The sequence below is a fragment of the Coptis chinensis genome, chromosome 3 (assembly GCF_015680905.1).
Source record: "Coptis chinensis isolate HL-2020 chromosome 3, ASM1568090v1, whole genome shotgun sequence".
Taxonomy (NCBI): domain Eukaryota; kingdom Viridiplantae; phylum Streptophyta; class Magnoliopsida; order Ranunculales; family Ranunculaceae; genus Coptis; species Coptis chinensis.
In genome coordinates this window covers 108,771,068-108,781,962 of record NC_141458.1, presented here as the reverse complement: position 1 = coordinate 108,781,962, position 10,895 = coordinate 108,771,068, and the positions used below count along the sequence as shown (strand labels likewise).

The 10,895-nt window shown below is 36.9% G+C and overlaps 1 protein-coding gene across 5 annotated transcripts; it reads left to right on the top strand.

Annotated features, from left to right (window-relative positions):
• The first annotated feature begins 4,381 nt into the window (after positions 1-4,381).
• Positions 4,382-10,560, top strand: LOC147512827 (zinc protease PQQL-like). Of its 5 annotated transcripts, none has more exons than XM_086595847.1 (10): positions 4,382-4,603; positions 7,756-7,922; positions 8,005-8,154; positions 8,233-8,324; positions 8,417-8,498; positions 8,622-8,706; positions 8,796-8,941; positions 9,030-9,140; positions 9,280-9,374; positions 10,044-10,560. In XM_086595847.1, exons 2-10 carry the CDS (start codon positions 7,818-7,820, stop codon positions 10,060-10,062), a joined length of 885 nt encoding a protein of 294 aa, XP_086451973.1. In that variant the 5' UTR covers positions 4,382-4,603; positions 7,756-7,817; the 3' UTR covers positions 10,063-10,560. The 5 variants fall into 5 exon arrangements, 4 of the variants coding, with proteins under 4 accessions (XP_086451973.1, XP_086451976.1, XP_086451977.1 ...); XM_086595850.1 differs by having other exon boundaries at positions 4,384-4,603; positions 9,270-9,374; XR_015215117.1 differs by having other exon boundaries at positions 4,386-4,603; positions 9,215-9,374; positions 10,044-10,088.
• Positions 10,561-10,895: the final 335 nt, after the last annotated feature.

Here is a 10,895-nt window from a genome sequence, read left to right as displayed (position 1 = left end):
TTGACAGGGCTAAGACGGCTAAGCATAGGTTTCATTTTGAGAACTTCTCACAGTACCATCATGAAAAGTTCAATAAAATGCCTCACGAAAATATAGCATGAAATATATAGTATTCAGTTAAATATTCTCCAATGAAGTGACATTGGAAGTTCAACAGAAGTTTATCCATCCATGCTTTTGTGATCCTTGTGGGCACAACTGCGCAATTAAGATTTTAGATAACAGGAACGTTCTTCCAACAATAATATTTCTTGAACTAATTCAAAAAGTTCTATAGGCCTTCGAGATAAGAATTCGGTATTGTTCAGAAAAGTTATGAGGACTTACAACAAGACTAATGCAATTGTTTGTGCTTGAAAATTCTCTCCATTGTCAGATATAGTCATACCTTGAAACTGATGGGTGCTAGCTTTGGGGTGTAATTTTATCTAATGCAATTGTTTGTGCTTGAATAATCAATCATCTAATTTGAGTAACGGTTTTCCAGGAGCATTGTGCAACAGTTGGAGTTTCCTAGTGTTGGGGTCCACGAATTACTTCTATCTAATGGCATGAGGGTCTGCTATAAGTGCACAGACTTCCTTGATGATCAGGTACTGAAGAACTTTTTAATCATTGTAACTAAAATGATAAATATCATTTCCTCCTCAAATATGAACATTAATTGGACCAGATAGCTTGTACCAGGGAGGAAAAATGTGGAACCATCCATTTCATATAATTGATGTAGGAATTAGCCATGTCATTAATAAACCATAATAGAAACCAATCTAGTGAATCGTGAACAGGAGGATACCTTTATTCATTATAACTGCTAGTTCTTTTATCGATGAACTTTTTTCATTGTGGATCAGATAACTTATTTGGGAGAAGGTTATGTAGATACCTGTTAGAGTTCTAAGGGACATTTCCCAAGGGATTTTAAGGGCTGGGCTATAGCGATATTCTAATGTAAACCTTTTTTTTCTGTACATATAGATGTGTGAGAGAAGGTCGAAACTAGTTAAGTCCGTATAGTCTTTTCTCTCTCCTTCCCCAGATTTTCTTCTTCTTTTATTCAATAACTAAAATATAATTGTACTTACATTGTACTAGAAAAAAATACAAGCTACATCCTTGTTGTCCTTGTATACATCAGAGTCCTCGGTTAACCTGGGACATGCAGTTCATTTATAACGTAGGGTTCTGGAGCCTCCTCCCCAGACTAAGCAAATCTGTATTAGTTATTAGTAATTAGTTATTACTAATGAAACTATTATTACTACTAGTCTCCATCTTGCTGCAGTGCCACTTTGTCCATCATATGTGGCAGTTCTTAGAAGCTTGGAACATATATAAATATGGAGCCTTTTTTTCTGCAACCTATGAAATGCATTTCTATGTAAAGTTAGCACAATTCTTACTACCTTCTTGGCTTTCTTGAACGCGTACCAACATATGTATCCTTGTTGAACTTCTTGACACACATTCTGAAGCTGCACACATAGACAAGTGACAACCTCTAATTTATTTTCTATATCCTATAAAACTGGTCATACGTTGATCTATTAAGCTAGTTAAGATAGATTTAAGTACGCCAGCAGTTGGTATAGTGGGATTAGTGGGGTATTCACTCAGAAAGTGATCTCTGAGGCCAGTTGTATGAGGCTTGTACTAAACCGTAGGTACAATGTTTTTATATTTGGTTATAGATGAGTTCATGTTTTGGCTTCTGAGTTGGTGTAGATGAGTTCATGCATGCAAAGTCATATAGATTGGTCGCATTTGATTTGGAAAATGAGTTTCATGGTGGTGTACCTAAACTGATCATCCTGTTTGCTACGGAAAATGTTCAATCATGCATTTATGCCACTGTATATAACCGAGAAGCTTACACCAAACTTGAATCCGACACAGACACACAACTCAGGTACGACACCTACACTTCTAGATGAAGAGGTGGAGGGTAATGTACCTTAAATAAGATATGGCCCAAAGAAACATAAAATATTGTAATTGATATCCTATAACTACAAAATTTTACTTATCTTTCTCAGTTTCTCTATAACCTTCTTGTCAAATAGTTTTTGTAATAAATATTCAAATGAAATATTAGCTGTCCTCGAATCTGAATTTTTAGACCATACCGTGTCCGAATCTCCGTACCGGTGTCTAAATTGGACACTCGTACCCATGCAACACAGCTAAAGGCTCAATCTTGCAAGTTCGTAATTCTTTCCATCTTAAAGGATTCTATAAATATTCTCTCCACAAGGTAAAATAGCTTTGCCTAGAGGAGGAGGAATGAGATCTAGAGTAGGTGGTCAGTGGTGAAGGATTACTAAAGGGTGTGTTTGTTATGATGCAGGCGGGATCCTGATTAGATGCTTAAATAGTTTTTGTCTTTCTAACCCCTCTTTACTGGGTTTGGGTGTAGTTTCTTTGTTGATGTTTTTCCTCTTTTTCACTTCTGTTGTGACTTTCCGTTTTAAGTTCCTTTTCAGATTACTAAGTTTTCTTTTTGGGTGTTGGGACTTGGGACTTGGGGATAGAATAGGTAGCTTCTGTTTGTCCGTTTTACTCTTGACATAATTGTTTCTTCTAGTTATATACCCCTTATGATCTTATTTACCAAAAAATTGAAAAAGAAGTAGAAAAAGCTAAAATAGCTTGTTTGCAATTTTGGGAACTCCACTATCTCAATTCAATAGCTGCATTTTCTCTTGCAAAAGCCAAGAACAACTTTTAGAAGTTTTGAGATGAGAGAATTCTCGGAAAGTGTATTCTCAGTGAGAGTGGTGATAGCCTCCTCAAAGAATACACGATTTAGTCTTCTATACTGGGATTGAATGCGGGGACTGTCATATGAGCTTTTAGGGGTGTGCACGGATCAATTCGGGTTGAGTTTGGACTGAAACCAACTACCGAACCGACCCTGTCAGTTTAGAAACTAAAGGAACTGATCCGAACTGACATCCTAGGCTTAACCGATCCGAACCAAACTTTCGGATCGGTTTTGTCGGTTTTCAGTTCAAAATCAGTAGAGAACAGAATCCATTATATCAAACACTATGAAAAACTTAAAAAAAATAAAATTATATCTTTGATTGATGAAAATAGGTAGATCCACGAAATTTGAACTTTGTTCCAATCATAATCATTTCAAATTTGCTTTCCCCCATCAAATTTGTCATGACAATGCCCAAAAAACAAATTTAATCAATCAACCTAGGGTTTGCAAACAATTGTTTGCAGGGAAAAAGAGAAAGAGGGGATGGGAGGGGATGGAGTGAGAGAGGGAAGAAGTAAAGATGGGGTGAGAGAAGAAGTATGGATGGGTGGAAGAGAGGAAGACGGCTGGAGAGAGAGATGAGGAATGTGAAAATGAAGAAACAGGGTTTACTTTTATCTAATTGGAGGTCTATGGCTACTATTAAATCTAGGGTAGCCAATGGTTAAAAGCTGTTTTGTTTGGTTTCGGTTCGGTTCTAGATGGTTTTAATTTTGGCTAACTGAGATCCGAACCGACCCTATTGGTTTTTAGTTTTCACATATTCTTAATTGAACTGAACCAACTGATAAGCATAACCGGCCCAAAACCGCCTGGTTTCGGTTCGGCTGGTTTAGACGGTTCTCTCGGTATTATGCACACCTGATGAGATTTTAAGAGGTGCTTGTAGTTGTAGACTTGTTGTGAGAACTCATGTTTCATTAGGGAATTGTCAAACAGAATACTCTTGATGTCACTCTTTTCAAGTGAAGTATGTGCGACTATCTGATGTAGCCTCTTACCGAAATATTCCTTTTTGTATTGATGAGTTACTTTGTTTTCTTTTGATCGAAAGTAATACTTGCTAGTCAAGCTCATAGATCGTGATTTCGAATGGAATCTCGGAATTCAATCGAATATTTCGGTTTTTAAAAAATCAAAACCGTATTGAAATAAGAATGTAGGGTCGAAAATTAAATTCCAAATTTTGGTCGGAACATATTGGAATTCTGAAATTCCATTTTTTGTAACTGTCGGAATTCCCGCAATTCCGAAATACCAAACTATGGTTATGCTATGTGTTTGTGGTAATCATCGACTCCTCCTACTTCCCTTAGTATCGACCAGTTTCCATGCAAAACTCCCTGTTCTTGGTAGTCCTCACATACTTGGTCAAACTGATGGCATGCATCCTATCAAACAGCTCCTACATTTAAGATTGCTGATTTCCATATTGACATTCAAACTTAAAGTTGGTAGATCTTATTGTCAGGAATAACAAGACCATTGTTGTGACCCTAATGATATAATATCTGATCCATCTTTCCTTTTGTAGAATTTTTCTCAAATAAATCAGTTCTTATTCCTTAGTAATTAAAACTTCATTATACTCATCAACAGGTTCTCTTTATTGGATTCACTTATGGGGGTTTATCTGAAGTTCCCGAAGATCAGCACTTCTCATAGTCAATGGCCTCAACCATTGCTGGAGAGATTGGTGTTTTTGGTTATAAACCCACTGTCCTCATGGATATGCTGGCTGGTAAGAGAGCTGAGGTTGGTACCAAGATTGGAGCATACATTAGAAGCTTTTCTGGTGACTGCTCACCAACTGACCTGGAAACTGGCTTACAGGTATGGTTTATTAGATGAACTATCTCACCCTCCCTGAAATATTTGCATGTGTCGGTTCTCAAGCTTTTGCTGTCTATCATTCCCGTCTGCATGATTCTGATAAGAGATTACAGTTGAGCTTGCTTTCAGTGTCGATAAATTTCAAAAGTCTACTATCTTGACATCTGTCATTTCCTCCTTAAGGATAGCTTATTTTGTCCTTTTAATCTTCTGCATTTGGTGGTGGTTGTATATACAAATTTGTTGAAAAAGGCAAACAGAAAATAAAGTGGTTGAGATGACCAGCCATACTAATAAAAGAAAGCAAACTAGCTATTAGTGATGACGGATAATACATGAACCATGAGAGGCAGTAAAGAAACACTTCTACCTCTCTCAACCTGTTTCCCACAACATTTATACAGAAGATGCTAGATGGATGACTGAAAGGTGTTTGGGCATGTGCCTACGCAAGCGAAAATAAAGGGAAATCAGTTAGATGGCGGGCATGTTTATTAGCAAATAAGAAAAGAAAAGATTAGGAACATTTAAAGGGAAGAGGAAGATTGGAGATAATGTTGATGGAGGTACTAGGAAAAGATTGTAAGGAACACATTTTGACTTCACACATGGTTAAAGATAGAGTTTAAAAGGCAAAAAGGGAATAATGTGGGTAGCATTCTTGGACTTATATAACAAATATAACAAATTAACTATGGTACGATAAATGACCCTTTATTTGGTAAGGTATTTATGAGTCATTTTGTGATTTAACTCTTGATGTGGTGAATATATATTTTGGTAAAGTATGTACTGACTATGTTTCACTCATTGGGACTTTGCTTATATCACCGCGACACTGCCATATTTATGTGTCAAATTTATTTCATCCCCAAAAAGAGGGAAGATAGGATCTATCATCTATGTGTCAAATTGTCAACGACTATGAAGCATGGATACGCCTGTAAGGGTGAAGTATCCGTGTCCAACACGGATATGCCCCGGTACGCGACCGATACGTGTCGGATACGCGATTTGAAGTATCCGATTTTTTAATTTCCGACACGCGGGGGATACGCAAGGGACACGCGGGGGATACGCGGGGGACACGCCAAAATATTAATCTCACAAATATTTTTTGGAACTTCAACAAAAAAAAAACAAGTGAAATAAAATCCAAGATAAGAAGAGATGCAAGAGAAGAAAGATGAAGTGATTAAGTGGTACTTGACTAACTAATTTTAATCTGCAAAAAAAGGGAACTTCTTTTTAAAACCTTTATGGATAAATCTTCAAAACCATCTTTTTAAAACCAGAGTTAGAGGCTGTGGTCTTTACTGATAATGGTGATAGAGATGATGTAGAAGATGACATAGTTGAGGTTGGACAACTTGATTGACAAATCCTTTGTATTGTTTTGAACTTTTTTGTTGGCATTTGCTTGCAGTGTTATACACTTATACATGTAAGTTGCTACTTAATGTGTTTGAATTGGTCATTTTATGAAGTAGAATTGCCATTTTAATTTGAATTTGGTGAAAAATGCTCTATTATATATATATATATATATTATATTATTCAAACATATCCATGACGTATCCGTGTCGCGTGTCCGTATCCGTGCTTCCTAGGTCAACGGTCTTATATCCTATCAATCCCAAATTTGTTTATGTTCTGTTTCTCATTCTGTTTGTGCACATATTTTCTAAGTCCATTCCTCTATGTTGTAAAATATCTTGAAATAAAGTAAATAAAGGTCCGTCATAGATGACCGTGTACAGTACCAAACGAGGTTTAAAGTTCCAGATTGTGTCTCGGAGAGGAATGAGGATACATTGGATTGTTCGATTTGGTTAGTCAGCAATTTATCAATCTAGTCTTTATTGGGACATATTGCTTTGCTTTGAAGAGACACGTACCTTAAGATTAGAGCTCCAGGACAGTCTTCAAGTTATTATATGTTTATACTGCACATACCAACGTAATATTCCACCTCTTGAAATGCTTTGGAATATATATTTGATAACTTGAGATTTTGTGAACAATATGTGGATGATTTCGTGTTCGTCTCAAGTGGATGTAATCACTTTATTAGTGGGTGAAAATGTGGAATGATTTTCTCAGAGGTGTTGCTTTTACACCCTACACTGGAAAGTCTGTTTCATTTTGGGATGATATTTGGTTGCGGGAGTTACCTTTGAGGGAGCAATTTGGTGACATGTATATGTTCGCCAATAACAAAGATGCAAAGGTTGTGGACTACATGATTTGAGGGTTGAATGGAGTAGGGTGGAATGTGATGTAAGAGGGGTTTGAATGATTGGGAGTTTGAATCTTATGAATCTTTCTTGACTACCATTTACCAAAGAGACGTTTGTGGAGATTGATAGGAGAAGATGTGTTTGTGACAATAAGGAAGAATTCTCGGTGAAATTCTTCTACCAAGTTTTGGCCAAGAAGTTTGTCTTGGAAAATCTTTCACGTGATGAGGTGATTCAGTACTTTCCTTACAAGAAAGATATGGAAGAACTCAGTTCCGTTTAAAGTGACTTTCTTATGTTGTTTTGGAGAGAATAAAAGCTATGGATGCCTTGAATAGAGGAGGTATGTAACTCCAAAATATTTGTTCACTATGCTAGGAATAAGAGAATCTAGATCACATGCTTCTTTCATGTGCCTTCTCAAAGGGCGTATGACCGTATGAGAGCTATTGCTTTCATCTTTCAACATATCTTGGAGGTCTCCGACTAACATCAAGGAGATTCTTAGTAGGAAGGTTGTTTCTCAACAGCTTTCTAGCAAGGCCACATGGATAGTGGAGCATCTCCATAGTGCTATTGTGTGGATCTTGTAGGAGAGAAATACAAAGGATCTTTCAGCAAGTAGAAAAGGATACGTACAAGGTTGTGGAAATATCAAGGAGGAGCTACAGCATTGGGCATGCACTAGTCCTTGCTTCAGAGGGGTGATTTATGAAGATTTTATTTATAATGGGGACACTCTTGTATTGTGAATTGGATTTGTAATTGGAAGGGATGCTTATGGTAGCTTGCATTTTCATGCTTTGAGAACCAATACTTGTAAACTCTTATAAATTTTGTAATATCAATGAATGAGTTTTACTGATATAAAAGAGAGAGGACATAATCATTTTATTCATGGTGTAACTGCAGGTTGTCTATCGACTATTCACAACTGATGTAGTACCTTCGTGAAGAAGAAGTTAAAGATAGTGATGGAAACGGCTGAAGAAGCTATCCATGCTCAAGAAAGAGACCCACACAGTGCATTTGCTAACCGTGTGCGAGAGCTCAACTATGGTAACTCCTATTTTTTCGTGGTAAGCTTTTGATCTCATAATTAATTAAAGTATTAACATCTCTTTTGCTATTCTTATTCATGAAGTTTTTATCTTGTTGCAGCCCATCAAAATTAGTAACCTTCGAAGGGTTGACCCAAGAAAAGCTTGTGAATACTTTAACAGTTGTTTTAAGGATCCTTCCAGCTTTACTGTCCAAATTGTTGGGAATCTAAATCCATCGGTGGCACTTCCATTAATTTTACAATATTTGGTAAGACCCGTTTCTGTTATGGGTTTTAGATGTTGAAAAAGTGAAATCCAAACTGATCGGTTATTTCCTTTGATTCAGGGTGGAATACCTAAACCCCCCGAGCCAATATTACATTTCAATCGAGATGAACTAAGAGGGTTACCATTGACTTTTCCTGCAAGCATTATTCGGTATGTAGTTTTTACAGTTCCCTCAAGTCTTTGGTGCTTTTTGATTTCTGGAGTAAATGAGATTCTCGGACGTTTGGCTGTTGTGCTTGTAGCGAAGTAGTTTGCACCCCCATGGTGGAAGCTCAATGTTCGGTCCAGCTAACCTTTCCTATTGAGCTGAAAAATGGATCTATGGTAGTGATACGTATTAAATATGTTGGCTATCATATGTTTTAGTAAGTCCTCTTTTTAAGAGGCCAATTCTATTTGATCTAACTAACAGATTTTTAATTTTGTATTATCTTTAATTGAACAAAGATTGAAGAGGTTCACTTTGTTGGGTTTTTGAGCAAACTTCTTGAAACAAAGATCATGCAAGCTCCTCTGCTTCAAGCATGGGCAGGTACATTTTTATAAGTAGTTTTTCGTTGAAATATTTGTCTATTCATACTATCTAGATTGAATTTATGATGAATCATATGTATGTCTCAGGTATACTCTGTTGGTGTCTGTGTTCCTTGGTGGCAATAAACCTTCTAGGAATGGGGATGTGCGTGGTGATCTTAGTGTTAATTTCTCTTGTGATCCTGACATCTCGTGGAAGCTGGCGGGTGTTTTTGTGTATAACATTAGTTGATGTGATGATTTACCGCAATGCTTGTATATCTTGATATTTATCCAAGAATCTTAATTTGCTCAAATTGTCAAGATCACCTCTCTTTGCAGGTTGACATTGTATTGAATGAAATATCACGTCTTCAGGAGGAATGCCCCTCAGAACAGGATGTTTCGACTATCATTGAGATTGAGCAACAGGCCCATGAAAATGACTTGCAGGTTAGTTCTGTGATGACCCTCTTCCCTCTATTGTCTATGTTGTCCGCACTTAAACCGACGTGGGGTTAAATCAGGACAATATTGGCTAGTTACAAATTCCAGTAATTTTTAAAGTCATGCATGTCGTAGCCTCGCAAAGGTGTATGCTTGCAGGAAAACTATTACTGGCTTGATAGGATTCTCCACAGCTACCAGTCATGATTGTATTATGGCAATGTCAGTGCTTCGTTCAAGGTTGGTAGTGTGCAACTAGTAAATTTTGATCCAGTTTAGCTTAACTCTAAGTTGTTACTTGGGAAGCGGTAAATCGTCAATATATAACTAGCAAAAAGGGGAAGTAAGGTAGGAAAGGAAGCATACAACGAGAAAAGTGAAAAAAGCAAAGAAATGGAAGTTGTATCTATACTCCAGCAACAAAGATTAGGTCATTCTTTAAATAACAACGGATCCTAAGGAAAGGCAAAGATCCCAAAAGGATTTCCTCCTGGTTTGTTTAGATTTGAGAAGATGCATATGTAAAGTGATAGATCAAGTAATTTTCCTCGATGAAACCATATACTCATATTTAGAGAAAGTCCCTCTAATGATGAGGGAGGATTGTAAGCATTATGCTTTAATTTTGAATGGGACGGTTCGGGGCGTAATGGCGTAACCCCCAACTTATTCAATGACAAAAACAAATTCCATTTCATTGATGTGCTAGCTCTGGTTCAGTTTAAACTGTTGAAAAACAAGACCAAAAGATGTACTTTTAAGCATCAGTATTTTGAAAACCATAAGTGGGGACATTGGGAGTTTTTGTTGATGTGTTTATGTCTACAAGCACATACTACTACTGTGTATTTATGTGAAAGTAAAGTTGAAGTAATAATTACATTCTTTTTTTCATCTTCACTTTGGCAGATGTTGGCCTCTGTGTTAGGTGCCGTGGTTTTGGCTTCCAGCTTGTGGAGATACTCACGACACACTCTAAACTCTTAAAATTTAGCAAAGTTTCAAGTTACTGAAGATAGAAGAAGACATCAACAAGGGAGAAGTGATTCTCCTTGTGTAGACAAATAGAAGGTACATTGACCTAAAAGGACAGCCACAAAGACATTTCTCCATTGACTGAGGCGTTCGTTTTTGGTGTCGCTCCTAAAGAATATAGTTTTACATGAAAGTGGGGGTTCCCCAATCTGATTTACTGATATGATATACATTTCTCATCCTGTAACAATCATCCATTGTAATACACAATAGCAACATTGACTCGGTTGTCATTTTTCTTTTCAAAGGATATATAGGGTTCCATATAAGCAGGGGAGTCCCCCAATCTGAGTAATTGATTAGGTATTCATTCTTACCCAGTAGCATTCCCCAGTAAGGCTGAACATTGTTCTGATGTAGATTATTATTATTATTATTATTATTATTATTTATTTATTTATTTTTTGCGTTTAAGATGGATGTGGAAATCAAAGGAGCTAGGGGGATTAGTGGATTACTCTTTTGAGTGTTCTGTGGATGCAGATTTTGATTTTGATTTTCTTAACAACTGACTGAAGTCTCTTGTCCCAGAATTTCAAACATTTATTGAGAGATAAATCTCTTAACATAATGTCTCAACATAGAGTGGTGTTGGGGATGAGATTAGGAAAGACCATCAAAGACCATTAATAATGAGAAGTGGAGAATGCTCCCAGTGAAACACAGCCCCCTTTTTTCTTTGAGGTGGACACGTCAGCTTGGGCAAAAAAAAAGGCAAATCCACGC